The 15,843-nt window shown below is 43.4% G+C and overlaps 1 protein-coding gene across 2 annotated transcripts in view; it reads right to left on the bottom strand.

Moving 5' to 3' along the window:
- TTC12 (tetratricopeptide repeat domain 12) overlaps positions 1-15,843 on the bottom strand; it is a 134,335-nt gene that overhangs the window by 93,802 nt on the left and 24,690 nt on the right. The window contains exons 13-20 of one of the 2 annotated variants that reach the window (XM_074976963.1): positions 12,173-12,265; positions 11,380-11,443; positions 10,107-10,241; positions 9,829-9,933; positions 8,905-8,973; positions 6,231-6,332; positions 4,555-4,654; positions 1,091-1,316 (exon numbers count right to left, since the gene is read on the bottom strand). In XM_074976963.1, coding sequence (XP_074833064.1) covers positions 1,091-1,316; positions 4,555-4,654; positions 6,231-6,332; positions 8,905-8,973; positions 9,829-9,933; positions 10,107-10,241; positions 11,380-11,443; positions 12,173-12,265 — 894 coding nt within the window. The remainder of the gene's footprint in view (positions 1-1,090; positions 1,317-4,554; positions 4,655-6,230; positions 6,333-8,904; positions 8,974-9,828; positions 9,934-10,106; positions 10,242-11,379; positions 11,444-12,172; positions 12,266-15,843) is intronic. The other variant, XM_074976964.1, reaches the window with a different exon arrangement.

Consider the following 15,843-nt stretch of genomic DNA (forward strand, 5'->3'; position numbering starts at 1 on the left):
CACAGACAGTTATCATTCTGCCTGCTAAGACTCTGTAGGCAGCAAAAGCAAAAGACATAGGTGCACTGTGATACTGACTACAGCTGGTTGGGTTTAGCTGGAGTTACCACAAGCACAAGATGGATCGATATGACAAACCCAGATTAAGCCCTTGGACCCCCTACCGCATGCTATCATACTTACTCTTATGCACATAAGATTTTGTTTTGACCTTTTCTACACATCTCTAAGGCAGCCCACACTCGCGGGAAATCAAAGCTCCCAAGGCATCTGGGCTGCTGAGGAACTGGAAAGCAGGAAACCCAGATTCTGGGTCAGTACATCCAGGAGGCAGCTCTAGAGCCAGGGAGCTAGTGCTTCTGAGGAGCAGCTTCCTAACACAGAATTATTCTGGTAAAATATTTTGATGTTGAAGAAAGTACGTTTTCCCATCAATCATGCTCCAAAAGTGATGCTCCAAAAGCCAATTTCTCCACTGCAGGATTCTGTGCTGCTGCTACCCACAAGACACCGAGCACACAGATGTGAAAGTGACAGCAAGTTCTCTCCAACCCTGCACCCAGGAGACAGGGTAAGAGAGAAATAGTCTCTCTCAGGATGCAGGTGCAGGGGAACTTTCAGAGATCTCCCATCCATGCCCAACCTAGCCTTCTAAAAGAGGGAGAGGAGACAATCTCTCCTTCCTAGAAAGGAAGAAGTTAGGAGGAAGAGAATTTCAGCCACCCTACAAGCAGCTGAGAGAACACAATGGGAAGAATGCTAAATGATGTACTAGCCACGACTGAAATGAAATATGAAGTCTCCAAGCAACAACTGGGGAGAAAATCCTGGTGAGAACCTCAGCTAGGGGGAAGCTGATGGCTTCTTCGGAGTATCTCTCGCATACAGGGCATCTTTGTGGTTCTGGGAGTCCTGGTTTACCTACGTCCATACTGCTGGTGCTGCCATCTTACCCACAGACATCTTGTGGTAGGTTCAGCTCCCTAAAGTGCCTGGCAAGTTTTTCAAGCCACGGTGCCTTAATGATATATTTTAGGAAGACGTCACATAGCCTGGACAGTGCCCAAGGATAGTAACTGTTGTATAATACCTGGGCTCTGCAGTACAGAGCTTTCCTAAAGCAACTGCCGCATTCTCTTGCACTGAGGTTGCCTTGGCTTCACCTCCTGCATGTTTCAATAAGATCATCACAATGTTGGAGTTCAGCAGAGACGAAGCAGCTCCAGGTACTTCAAAGCATTTGCTGAGGCAAAAAGCAGCGTTCCCCACCACAATCTCATTCTCAGAGGCCAAGAGCTTTAGTAAGACACCAAACTCTGTGGGAAGAGCAAGAAACAATTTGGAAGGGTTGTTGTAAGCACACCAGAGGGCCAGGCCCTGGATACACCAGCAGAAGTAGCTCCTTGAAAACAGATGGCAGAATGAAGTAGTGACACTTCACACCATGGAGCCCTTCGTAACTACTTAGCTGGACGGAAAAGAAAACACAAATTACAAGGAGCGCCCAGCAGATACAAGAAGCATGTAGCATGAGGATGCTCCAGCTCACTGCCCCCAGCCCGTGGCACAGGGCTTCTCATCACTACACAGTGCAGACACTGCAGCAATCGATCCACCAGCAGTCAATTTATCAGATCTTCTTACACCTGGTAAATTGACCTTCGGTTGTTCCCCTGTCAACTCTGGATGAAAAGAGTAACTGGTGTCAACGGGAAAGCAGCCCCCAGTGACCTTACCACATGGAAGACACTGTGGTAAGCATGTTGACAGAGATGGGGGGCATAGTGCAGGCTAGGCCACAGTTGTGTGAGGGGTCGCAGGCCCCTTGCTCTGTGAAGTGCATAGACAAGCAAAGGCTCTTGATCTCTGGGAGACAGTCAGCTACAATGCTTGTGCCCATTTCATTGATCATTGACAACAGTCCCAGCATAAATAATACAGTTCCCTAGCATGGCTGAGTGGTAAATGGAAAAGGAGGGAAAGAAATGCATCAACCTCCTCTTTTCTAGCTGAGGGGCAGATGCAGTTCCCTTGAAGAGAACAAATACCATTCAGCGTGTGATCAGTGGGGCTCCGACAGCTGTGCAACAAGCTCTTCTTTCCTCTTCCCAAAGCATCCTCCCTTTGCTGTGCCTCTGCTAGCCAGGGAATCCAGCACTGCATTTGAAATTCAAACTGCAAACCCCCATCGGACAACATAAGCTCAGGGTCTGGCATCTACAGCACCAGGCTGCCATAATAAAATGGAAATCCTCTGTACTTAGACTGCTACCAAAAAAAAAACAAACAAAAAGGCAATGCATAGAGCCAGATCCCCAGGCAGCCTAAATCAGCGCAGCTCTGCCAGCTTCAGGAAAGCATGGTCAATGTGTACGAGAAGAGTATCTGGCCCACCATCTTGATAAAGAGCTGTGGCGCTACTGGCAGCTCCGGCGAACAGCAGCAGCATCTCCTAGGGCCACCGAATCCAAGCAGCATTCAGAGAGGCTGCTTAAACAAAAACAAATTAAAAAACCAAATAAAAGCGAAGTCTTTCCTATGCAGAAGATTCCCTACGGGCTATGCAAATCTGCTCTGATTTTCTTACATTGTCCCTTCTGTTCTTCCTAATCACATCATGCTTTTATCTTTTGTTCTGTTGTGACAATGGCTTCCGAGAAGCAGGGCTGCCCCCAATTTCAGCAGGGGCACCAACCATCATCCATTTCAGAAACTGAACTTGCTGGCCTGATTGGAATGCTGCTTAATGTCAGAGAAATACAGCTTGACCCAAAAGGGCTCCCAGCAACCAAACAAAATCTGGCCTGCTGAACTGAACTGACAGGATAATGTGACTTAGCACAAGATGAACACCCAGAGCTTGGTTGGAAAGCAGCACATTGTAGCATTAATAGCAACACAAAGAAAGGAAGTGTCTCTCTCCACATACCACATCAGTTGATCTAAAAGCCTAGAGATGTACTCTGAATCCCCCTGAAAGAATGAACCTGAAAAAAACCCCAGTTTCATTACTCCATGTCTTTGTCATCTCATCTTCTCACGTTAACAGGACACTGTACTGTATCCCATTACCCAGGTGAGCAAAATGGAAAGAAAAGCAGAGTTTAGAATTAAATCTTTTACTTTTATCAGTATGATCTGCATTCAGTCTGACCTTGACAAAGAGCTGGTTAGTCATACAACTAGGACTGAGGTCTCTCAAGTTGCTAAAGGAAACTCTAACGCACTCAGCCACAGGGCCAAAGTTTTACTTAGTTCTGCATCTGATGTTACCAGAGAAAGAAAAGCAGAAGCAGGTCTATTCCTTCCAGGTTGTTTGGGCCAGTGGATTAGTCAGGGGATCTTGGTTCTACTGTCATCTTTCCCTTTGAGTAGGTAGGTGACATTGCCCAATTCTCTTGACCCCTCTCAGCTTAGTTTCTCCATCTGTACATGATGGATAATAAGTACCTGCCAACTTTTGTACCGTGTTTAGAAATTTAAGAGTGAAGGCTGCTCCAGGCAGCTTGGCTGTTGTTATTATCATGATGCACAAAAAACTACAGTGAGCTTAATTTACATAGTTAAAAGGAGCAAGACAAAAATACTACAAAGATACCCACAGAGAGAAGCATGCTCATTTGACAGGAAGGAAAGGGATAATTCACTTTAGCAGGGATCAAAGTGAGGTGCAGAGCCAAAGAAGAGGAAAGAGGAAGACAAAACATTTTGCATCTTTGACAGTGCAGGGAGGCATATCTGAGATTAGAATTAACCAGTCAGAAGGAGAATCTCAACTGCAACATTGGCAACCTCCAGAAATAACAGAGGCAGATTTCCACAGATAATCCAGTAATGACATAGGTAATTGGACCAGGTGATCTGAAAGGTTCTGGCCTGGTTCAACCATCTAGGTAAAACACAGGGATTCTAAGGTCCTACAGAGAGGGGTGAACTAAAGCTAAATTTTAAAATGTTTTGGACAGTGGTGTCGCACGCGACCATAACACTACATACTCAAGCAATGGCGACTCAGAAATACGCAAAGGTACAAATACTCTCCCTCTGCCCTCCACCATTATTTTACTCAGACCAGCCTTCCAAACTTGCAGACCAAGGGAGCTGGAGTTGCATGCCAGCTTGAAAAGTGAATCTACTTTTTCCATGCCTGTAAATATCTTTCCTCAGCTACCCACAATGGCAAGTCTGAACCTATTTCTGTAGCCTTTTCTAGTACACTACTGACTAGATTCATTCCAGTGAAATATTGTTCAATATATTTCTCCAGGTCTGGGGATCTGCAAATTGAGCCATTTTACTCTCTAAGTGCAGTCTACGTATCCTACATTTGTTATTCACTGTGCACATTTCCAATTGAATTGGCTGGCAGACGAATGAAGCACTAAGCCAAGAAGTCAAATGGCCCATGGTTCTGTAAACATTGTGACATCCTTGCAGGATTTTAACCAGAATTAACACTTGGCTCCATTCTCGAGGAAAGAGGGCTCCCGTGATGGTAACCTTGGAATAAACCTTGGCACTCAATCTTTGGCTAACAAATTAATTGCCACTTACTTTTATCGAATTTCACCACCTCCTCTCGAGCCTGGTTGTTGCTTTGAGTACAGACAGCAAGAGTTTTTATAGCGTAAATGGATGTGGTCTGTCCACCAGCCTGGATTTTAAAAAAAAATACATATATAATTTACTGTACAGACACAACAACTTTTGCAAGAACAGAAAAAGCATTGCAAAGTACAGAATCCAAAGACCCTTTTTAGGGGGTGCTGCTATTTATCATCACCAGCTCTCTTTAAACCCACCAGCTCATAACTATGCACAGACATGGACTTTCAGTGACTCAAACTCTCACGCTAGAATAATCTGACCTTTAATAGGACTATGTACACCCGCAGGAATAAATCTGCTATGCAAATTTATATTAAAGGGGCATTGTCATAAAAATAGCTGATCAGGGAATAAATCCATCAAAGGGCTAGATTTACTACACAGCAAAGGTCTTTCTTTATCCGTCCATGTATGAAGCTCATTTGTTCTCTCTGCTCTGTGAGCACTGCAATCTTAAATCTCTTCAGAGATGAAAAGCTAGTGTCTCTTCCATTGACTCACCATCCCACTGGATATTTTTTGTTTTGGTTTGTTTTGCAAGTGACTTTTGAAATTAAAAGCTCTGACGAGGCACATTACGCGATATCTAAGAATATAGAATCTAGAGTGCCAAAAGCATGAAACACACAAATACAATAGCAAAGCCAAAGCTCTGGTGTTGGACTCATTTTAAAACTGGGAATTAACTCCTTCATTACCATGAAAATTAGAAAAGTTGGATCTGGTGTACTTTACCATGTCACTTTTTAGTCCTATTACAGTAATGCCTAGAGTCCGAAACAGACCAGGGCTCTGATCTATTAGATACTACACACTACACTATTAGAAATAACAAGAAGTCCTGTGGCACCTTATAGACTAACAGATATTTTGGAGCATAAACTTTCCTGGGCACAGACCCGCTTCTTCAGATGCATCACAAGCGGGTCTTTGCCAGCTAACGCTTATGCTCCAAAATCTCTGTTAGTCTACAAGGTGCCACAGGACTTCTTGTTGTTCTCGAAGATACAGACTAACATGGCTACCTCCCTGATACTACACTGTTAGATACTTCTGAGCAAAGGCAGCTGTGTCCCCACATGCACAATTACAGATTGGAGGCAAGGAAAACAGCAGATGAGTGGAACATGGAAAAGGCAGCATGTGTGTATATTTTTGTATATACTAGCTGCGTGCACAAATCTGTTTCAGGATCTGTCCAGAGGCATCATCTCAAGTCCCTACCTGCTTAAATTTCTCAGCTGGCAGTGCTCTACTAACATCACCAAATAAGTGAGTCTTTTGAAAGGATTTGAATGGAGACTGGATAGTTGCCTGATAGACTTGCAAATAATTTATTTTATCTTTGAAGCTTCTGGGTACTGGATAAGGACACTTTTATGAGTGTTCAGTTAGGAATATGGACCCATCTGATTTATATCAGACAGTGCTTTGCTTTTTATGTTTTCAGCCAATCCTGTAATATTCCTCTATGTACACTATACATTTTTACAAATGTTGGTGAAGAAACAGGCGAAAAAAAGAACAGGCAAGAAATATAATTGGGTGTGCCTCCTTCAGTCCGAGGGGAAAATCCTCAATCTGTAGGAATGCTATGAAGTGGAATCAGTGAAGTAAATTACCTTCAAAAATCTAAGCATTCTCTTCACCACACCTCCTTTCACTGCCTCTTCTACTGCCGTGGAGCTCACTGGCAAGATGTGACTTAGTAGCCCAACGGCTCTCTTAATAAAAAGAAAATAATACAAAGGTAATGATTAACCAAGTTCTTCATTTGTGCAGGTAGCTGGGTAAAACCAAAGTAGTAATTAAAGGGGCAAGAAAAAATGTATCCTTAAGGACATGCTATCACAGAATGATAGCGCGACAGACTCACCCCGCCATGAATATGAATGCGCATAACTCTGAGATGCTTTGGACAAAATACTTCTTGTAACCTATATTTCTAACATTATAACCTGCTGAATCTGTATATTCTACTTTTGTGCATTTATCATTCTTGTACATGAAGTTCAAAATACAGAGTCTGTGTCTGTTTATTATTTTAAATGTGCTAAAGAGGGCTATCACTGGTGCCTCAACCCTAACAATTGAGTGATCCCTAACGAGAGAGTGGGTGGTCAGCTTAACAACTTGTAAATAGCCTTGTTCATCCTATAAGTCTAAAAGGTGGTTGGTGTGAGAAAAACGTGACCATTCCACCTGGTACTAAAGCCATTTTAATCCAGTGTTTTTCCTTGAGAAGGCAATGGTAGAACAAAAGTTTCCCCACACTTTGGGGGAGTCTATTTAAGCAATGGGAAGCTATCAATTTTTGTCCTCAGCCTACTCTGGAGTCTCCCTGGCATACCCTAAGAAGAAACAAACAACTATAAACGGCTGCAGACCCAAATCAAAGAGGACTGACGTGGTTTGAAGATTTCACCTGACATGAGAACAGCTCTTTAGGGTAAGAATTGGTATGCCATAAATCTCTTAGAGCTTGTCTACACTAGCTCCCTACTTCAAAGGGAGCATGGCAAGTAGGGTGTTGGGAGTTTATTAATGAAGTGCTGCGGTGCATATGAAGCACTTCATTAAGCAAATTCCCCCCCATCCCAACCCTGCGGCAACTTAAAAGTGTTAAACTTTGAAGTGCCGGCGGGTGAGCCGGGGCTAGATGCGAGCCGGCACTTCGAAGTTTCACACTTCTAAGTTGCCGCGGGGTTGTGGGGGGAGGGGTTGCTTAATGAAGTGCTGCATGTGCACCGCAGCGCTTCATTAATGAGCTCCCAACACCCTACTTACCATCTGCCCTTTGAAGTAGGGAGCTAGTGCAGACTTAGGGAAGTTTCCCTTAGGGAAGTTTCAAATAAAAGGAGAATGCATAGCTTGTTTTTTTGGTAACTCATTTTGTTCTGTTTTTATTTATAACCACTTACTCCTACTGTATTTGCTTAATAAAAACTCTTCTGTTTATAATCAGTCTCAGGGTAAGTAATTATTACCTGGAAAGGTATACCCTTTCATTGATAGAAGTGGCTTACCTGAGGAGTCCTTCTGTGCAAAACTTGTGTGGAGATGGATATCTTTTAGGTTTTGATCTCTTTTGGGGCTTGCTTTCCAGGGTGCTCTGCCCTAGAACTGGATCCTCCCAGAGCTGAAGTAAAGCAGGGTCTGCATTGCTCTGCAGGGAGGTGGAACTCCAGGTCTGTGCCTTGGCTGGGGAGACCAGAGGTGCTGGCCCAGCACGACAGGATAGTGGGGGAGCTCCAGAGAGCAAGGAGGAGGATGTCAGTAGCATGATCAGCTCACCAGGGAACATCCCAAGGCATCTTCTGCAACTACAGCCCATCCTAGATAGCATTAGCATGTTGCTCTTTTTAATATCTAGTAGAGACCCAGCTCAGCAAAGTTTCTAATGACTAAATCTAGGGAGAGGCAAGTCCAAGCTTTAGCAGGAGTCTGTGCAGCTTGGACTATGAGAAGAGATACCAGTTAAAAGCAGTGCAGTAGAACTATCCTTGAATCACAGTAGCGGTATGTAAAACAGATCAGTATGGCTCATAGTTCAGTCAGAAGAGAGATGATTCCTGCCTGAGACCACATAAGCTCCTGCCAGCTTGCTTAGAAGAGCTGGTATTAACAGGAGTTACACACATACGTGAAAGGGGATGTGATGGTGCAGACTGGATTAGATGCAGAGGAAGCCCATGGCTCTTTCAGGATTGTGTGCAATCAGCAGGCACTTCATTTCATGTGCTCTTGCTTTATGTGAGTGTCACTTCAGTAATGCCAGTAGGAAAATACTATGCAGACTGCACCCAGTGGACTCTTGCATCTCTGTGTGTGGGCAAGGCTAAACAAAATGCCTCATAGGCCACACATAGAACCACAATGGGCCGCATGCAGCCGGCCATAGGTTGCCCCTCACTGTAATATACTGTTAAAAATATCCCAGAAAAGTTGTTCTATTCACAAACACAGAGAGCTCTTACATCAAAATAAACAACTGAAACACAGCAAAGCAAAGCAGGGTACCAGATTCGATGAGCTCTCGAGGCCCCTTCCAGTTGTAGTAATCTATGATTCCATGATACCATTCCTTTGTGTTCGAGATCAACAACATACTGAAAAGAATCATGGCTTTAGTAGCATTACACCCTTGGTCCCTGCTGTAGAGATTGTCCCGAATGGAGCCACAGAGCTAAATCTACACAGGTGCAACAGCTTGGCCTACAGAATTCAATTGTAAATTCAGAGCCTGAAACTGCAAACTCAGTGCACTCTGCCCTTAGCTCACAGGTATCCACTTACTGTCACAATCCGTCCATCTTTGCTGCCAAGCAGAGGCAAACACCTCCTGCTAACATCCACAGCATGCTCCTGAAACAATAAGCAGCTTTAGAAATCCAGATCTAAAGGATCACAATCCAGGTTTAATTAGAAGAGGCTTTAAGAAGACAATCACATGCCAGAGAAGCTTTCAAGGGATATTCCCATAGGCACAAAAAGCAGCTTGGTGCTTAATTGTCAGCTGTGAAGTCGAAACTCTCCCCCTTGATCGTTAGAGGACAGGCAGTTTTGGCTTCGATGAGCTTTTGATCAGGCCCCAGATTTCTACTCACACAATAGAGTTAAGATCATAAAATCGAATACGATACTTCCTAAGTAGAAAGAAATTCATGTGCATCATTCAGATTTCACTGGTCTGGCTAGAGAGATGAAATTTACACTGTACTTTCAGCCAAAGAATATTAAAGATATAGTGAATGTTTATGCTAAAAAAAGAAAGCAATCAAAAAGGATCCCAGAGCTCTCTTCATATTGTCGAATTTACCTCATCTGAAAAATGATTAGAGACCAAGAGACTTGGTAGAACAAAGTATAAACAGTGCGACGGCTAGCTCCTGAGCCCCCAGGTTTACTTCCAAGCCTTCTGTCGCAATAGCCACTTTTAAACAGATATTCCTGATCTGTAAGGGTGTAATTAAATACTCTTCCCAATGCCGATGGAAAAGTTCTCAATATTCACCAGGAGCATGACCAAAATAGTTCTCCCCCTTACAGCTTCCTAGTCTACTGAATGTTCTGTGATTGCAAAGACTTCCTTTACTTTCAGTAGGCACCAGATAAGGTCCATACACAGAAATCATAGAGAAAAAATGGTTCAGAACTCTCCCTGCAGTGCAGAGGCTCCAGGGAAGTGGTAAAGCAATCAGTACACCTTGCATGCCATACCTGAATGACCAAATTTGATTCCAGGGATAAGTTCATCATCAGGCCCAGCAGTGTGAACAAACACTCGAGGTATCCTGCCAAGTTGTCAGTGGAGCAACAGTCATCCTTCATGGAAAAGAACAGACTATTAAGCATCTGGTTCAAGATTCAATATCTGATTCAAAACTATGCCTGTCCTCAGCCCACCTCACATGTGCCTACAGATCAGTGATTGTCAGAAGCTCTGAGATCTCTGGAGGATACACTGGATATCTAGCAGTATTAATTGAGTTAATTACCATAAGCTTTAAACAGGCCTGCCAGCATTCTTGGTTTTCAGACATCTGGAGTCGGATGACTACATCAGCACACAGGTCACCCATGACACCAATGCACTGGGCAAGGGCTGACTGGTTCACCTGTTTGGCGGTTTTCTTGAAAAAAATCAAAGTAGAGAGAAAGAACATTCAGAACAACAATGTTGAGACCGTAATAAAGGCAGGCTGCTCCTTTGTCATTGTTGTTCCTGATGCTTGAGCTGTGAAAACAGGAGCACTATAACTACTCCTCTCATATAAACCACAAAGGTGCAACATACTTGACAAATTACCTTGACTGGGCTATATCCCCTATATTCCTGCATACTGTTTTGAAAATTTACACCAGTGGGGAATTAGCGCTTGTATCTCTGTCCCCTAACTTCAGAATGATAGAAGAAGATCCTCCCTCCAACGGTCCCACCCAAATAACATGACAGATCAAGGCACAGTGACAGTTAATACACTTTCAAAGGGAAACAAGAAACAGGTGAATCCCAACCACTGTTCTGTTTTCTGGTCACTCATTTCAAACAGTGGAGGGAGGAGCTTTTCCTTCTAACTATAGCCACTTGTTTCTACTGCAACTCATCCCTACCCACCCTGAAGCATCTGTGCTATTCCAACAAGAGTCCAGTCAATGGTACTGAAAAGGACTATGGATTGGAAATGTGAATAAATGATGGTTGCAGAAAAGATCAAACCATCAAACTTGTTTAATTTGTAACCTAAAGGGGTCTTCAGATTGGAACCTCCCTAAACAGGAAACAAGTATGAATGCAATCAGTCAATGAGACACTTGCATCTGGGAAACAGTGAACTTGTTATTGACAAGTGTATCCAAAGTCACAAAAAGGATTGCAGGAGGGGAGAAAACCAACACTGGGTGAAATCTTAGCCCCAGTGAAGTCATTGGAAGTTTTGCTACTGGTCTCATCAGAGCCAGGATTTCATCTCAGGAGTTTTGTAAAGTGGTTCTCCTGCTTCAGAGAATAACACACCCTCTATATTAGGAGGAAACTTTCCCTACGGGCAGGTTGCCCTTCAGCAAGCAGTTGTGGGATTTCTTGTGGCTACTGGACTGGTAGAATCCTGAGATGATTCAGCATGGCAATTCTTACATTGCTAGGACTAAACAGTCATGTGAATTCCAACTGTGAACAATCAGTCCCAAAGCTAAAAGGAACCATTAGGCCAGAAATTATGCAAACATTACTTTTCATGCAAAATATGGAAAATCTAGGCTCTTTCTTACCAACAATTGTGTGAACAGAGGCAAAACACCTGTTGAAAGTTTGATACGACATTGGATTTTGAACCTGTTGGCAAAGCAATGTATTATAATCAACCAGTTGTGGATCTAGACAAAAATTATCACACAGAAAAATCACACCTCGTAGCAACAAAAATGCTGGCTAAAATCTTAATCCAACTGGAAATGATTCAGAACAACAATATGAATAAAGCAAGAAGAAAACCTGTGGCACTTTATAGACTAACAGATATTTTGGAGCATAAACTTTTGTGGGCAAAGAGCTGCTATGGGTCTTCGCCCATGAAAGCTTATGCTTTAAAATATCCATTAGTCTATCATGTGCCACAGGTCTTCTTGTTGCTTTTGAAGATATGGACTAACTTGGATAACCCTCTGATAACAATATGAATGTAACTTGACACAAAACCAAATGCCCTTGGTTTTCCCAACATCCTCCTTTTTTAATTTTGCATAACGACTTTCCTACTATGTAAGAGCTAAGATGTCTGCCTTCACCTACACTTGTGCAGCTTCAATGCAGTGACACTGGTGTGAGTGAAAAACATCAGGTTACTCTCTTTAAAATGTCCAAGGTGCAAAAAAAAAAGTCCTTCAGTTTTTGCTGAGGCCTTTTATTAAGTAGTACAAGCATTAAATGGCTCTTTGGCCTATTAGACACATGGAAACAGTATTCTGCAAGTTGTTCTTGTCTGCCTTAGTGTTGTATGTTCTGGCGCTAATCAAATGACCTCACATCTGTAAGAAAGCAAGTGATTTAAGTAGTACTAGTTACTTTTCCTCCTTAATTAAATTAGATAGTAGATTCATGGCACAGCTAGCCCTGTCGTCCATAACACTGACGAATGCAATCAGCATCTGCAGCCACCTGGAAAAAAAGTTAGCAATGCTCATGTCAGACAGATTATATAAACATACATCAGGGTAACACTTACAAGAGCACTAAACTGATTTAGGAATCAAAGTCCCACAGACTTGTAGTGAGATTTAGGACCAAGCCCTCAGTTGATTTTAATCAACATAGCACTATTAAATCAAGGAAGTCTTTAAATCAGGACATGAAGCTTGAAGCTGAGACTCTGCTGTAAAGTTCTCAAAGCACTTAACTGATTTAGGAGCTTAAATCCCTTGATTTTGAGTGAGATTAAATCTTTGTCACTTAGAGGGACCATAATGAACATCTAGACCAGGGGTGGGCAGACTTTTTACGTCGGGCCGCACTTTTCGTCCCTGCAATTAGCAGCTCCCCTTCCCCCCCAACCTGCCGAATGTCATCCAAACCGATGGAAATTTTGATGATGGTCATGTGAAAAAAAAAACCTCTTTGGGCACAAGTAAGACAATAAATATGTAGAAGGTAAAAATGTTATTCATCAGCATCTAAATGTGAAAACAGACATAAAAACAGCAACACATTTCAATGTTTGTAATGAGATGGGTGAGTGGATTGTGCTGTGCCCCCCATATGAAATTTCACACCCCCCGAGGGGGTCTGCCCCCCACTTTGCACACGCCTGACCTAGACCAGGAGTGAACAAACTTGTTACGTCAGACCCCACTTTTCAGCCCTTCCGTTAGCTAGGCCCCCGAGCCTGTGGGAGGACCACAAGAAGGGATGCATGGGGGGCACTCAGGAAGAGGGTGTGATCCTTAAGAAGGGAGTGCTGAGGGTGGGTCAGAGGATGCCCCAAAGGGCAAGGGGCACTCAGAGGGAGGACCCCAGGAGGGTATGTGAGTGACCTAAGGGGTGCCCCAAAGGGGGAGCAGTCCTCAGGGGATGTCTCAAAGGGAGGACCCAGGGGGCTCAGCTGCATCTCCATGGCAAACTGTGCACGGCAAGGACAGCAGGGAGGTGGTGACCCTGAGCTGTGCAGTGTTGACGAGCAGTGGTGGCACTGAGGCGAAGCCAGCCCTGCAATCCCCACAGGCAGCACTTGCTCCAGACGGGCATTTCAGGGGACTCTCGGGGATTAGCGTGACATGGGCTGCAGGGACCTCTGAACATTCTGATTGGCCAAGCAGTGCGGGAAAGGGTGCGTTCCCTTGGCAGTGAAGGAAGCCACAAGGGAGAAAAATGGAGGGCTCGAGGGGCATCGGAAGCTGCAGGGCGTGGGGAGGTAGCTGATTGCATTGCACTCCCCTTACAAAATGGTGCTCCCCCACTTTGCACACCCATGGTCTGAACATGGCAGGCAACAGAACCTCACCCACCCATTGCTGTATCAGACCGCTAACCTCTGGCTGAGTTACTGAAGTCTTCATTTCCTGATTTAAAGACTTCAAATTACAGAGAATCCACCATCTACACTGCTTTACACCTACAAGTGATCCATATCCTTGCATTTGCAGCTCTCAGTGAATTCAGTTGCAGTTTTAGATATACAACACCTATAAGAATCAGCTGCACCTGTGCACTTTGCACATCTGACTCTTTTTTTTTTTGACAAATCAGGCTCAGGCTCCATCTTCAAAAGCAGACACAGAGTTCTCATGACATTTTAGACCATGTGAAATTAACTGGCATTAATAAATAAAATAATAAATTATAACAAAGGCATCTGAACTTTCCCTCAGACACTGGTCATCTCTTTAATCTTTCTTTTTGTTGAAAGTATCTCCAGATTAATGTTGTACATATTTTACTAAATCATGTACATCTATTTAATCTTTTCTGCTCAATTATTTCCAGCTACTTCATTTAAACTAGCCCATTAAAATTTGTTTCCCATTTAATTGTAGAAGTAATGGTACAGTTAGCATAGAAGTAACAGACTGTGGTTTTTCTTTCCATTCAGTGAATCATTGCAACCCTCTGAACAATCATAAATTTTAGTTAGTGGATGATGACATGTTCAACTTGAAACTCAGGACATTCAAGGATAACTTCATAAGCTCACAAAGAAGAGACAGACGTGCACACATTTGAATGTAACCTTAGAAAAGTAACAGAGAGGTCACTGTGTTAGTCTGTACTCCAACAAAACAAAACAGTAAAATGTAACATCTATAAGACTAACAAAATGATTTATTCGGTGATGAGCTTTCGTGGGACCGACCCACTTCATCTGATCTGATGAAGTGGGTCGGTCCCATGAAAGCTCATCACCGAATAAATCATTTTGTGAGTCTTTAAAGTGCTACATTTCTCCTGCTTTGTTCTGTTAACCTCAGAGCACATCTCATGCAACAGTACTTAATAACCTTTTCTGAGGTTATCTAAATATTGCCAGTAATAAGCCCTTTTTTATTCAATTGTGAAAACATGCTTGAATGTGAAATTTGCCATGTACAGCAGAAAATTAGGATGCCTTTCCCCGTGCTCCTAACTATCTAAGTTGAAACAGGTTGCATGCCCCACCATTGCTGTTACCTTTGTTTTAATGTTTTGGTCAGCTGGGGCTGTCATCTCAGAAACTGTCCAGAGACAGTTCTGATGACAAGCGGAAGAAATCAGGCATGACTTGGGGGAATCCATGACCTTGTTTGGTGTAAGTCTGTGTGCTTAGCACTGGTGAAAGGTGCCTAAGGCCCTCTGCTGTCCTGTGGATAGATCATTAGCCAGTGGGCAAAGGAACTCAAGAGACATGGGTTTAAATCCCCTGCTCAGCAGCAGAATTCCCGAGTGACCTCAGACAAGTCACTTTTTTTGGTGCGTCTGTTTCCCATATACAGCAGGGGCACTTGCTTCATGAGGGTACAGTGAAGATGAATGCATTAAAAATTGCGAGATGCTCAGACCACACAAGCACCTAAGACAGGTAGACAGCTGGGGTACATGCTTCTCTGTCATTGTGCCTCATCCTTGATTGGGGGTGGCTGGGTGGGGCACACATTTAGGGAAGAGTGGAGTTAAGCAGTCAGTCTCCAGCCTCCAAAGTTGAGTCAGGTATCAATTGTGCCAATTATTGCCACCCTCTGCTGGTGGGTTCTATCACATGAAGTGAGATGACATTTCCATATTCATCTGACAGAGGTCACACACAATGACCATCAAAGGGAACTGACTTTCAACCACTGTTTTCAAATTCATCAGATGCTCTGTGCTGCTAACTTTTCAAGTCAGAGCTTCAGTAGGCCAAAATCCTCTCTAACCTCACTGCAGCAGTCACCTTGTATTTGGCACTATGCTCATTAAGCAACTTAGTATGAAATCTGACCATGGGAACCAGTAGCAGACCCAGGTTTCAAGCAGTGGTGGAGCTGTGGAGTGGAAGGGCACATGGTGCCACTTTAGTGATTCCTTTTGGCTTGAAAAGGTCTCTCTTGCTCTCTCCACCCATGAGGAGAATTTAGCTTCTGGACACTCTTTGGACTAGAATTTATTTTCTCCCAGATAAGTTGTGGATACTGAAATGGTCCCCTCATGGATTTGGATGACCTGAAGAGAATAGTGTTGGAAATTTTGTCCAGGAATCCAGTAATTGTAATCTAGCTGATTTGTGCCAC

Source organism: Carettochelys insculpta, chromosome 25 (assembly GCF_033958435.1).
Source record: "Carettochelys insculpta isolate YL-2023 chromosome 25, ASM3395843v1, whole genome shotgun sequence".
Lineage (NCBI taxonomy): Eukaryota > Metazoa > Chordata > Testudines > Carettochelyidae > Carettochelys > Carettochelys insculpta.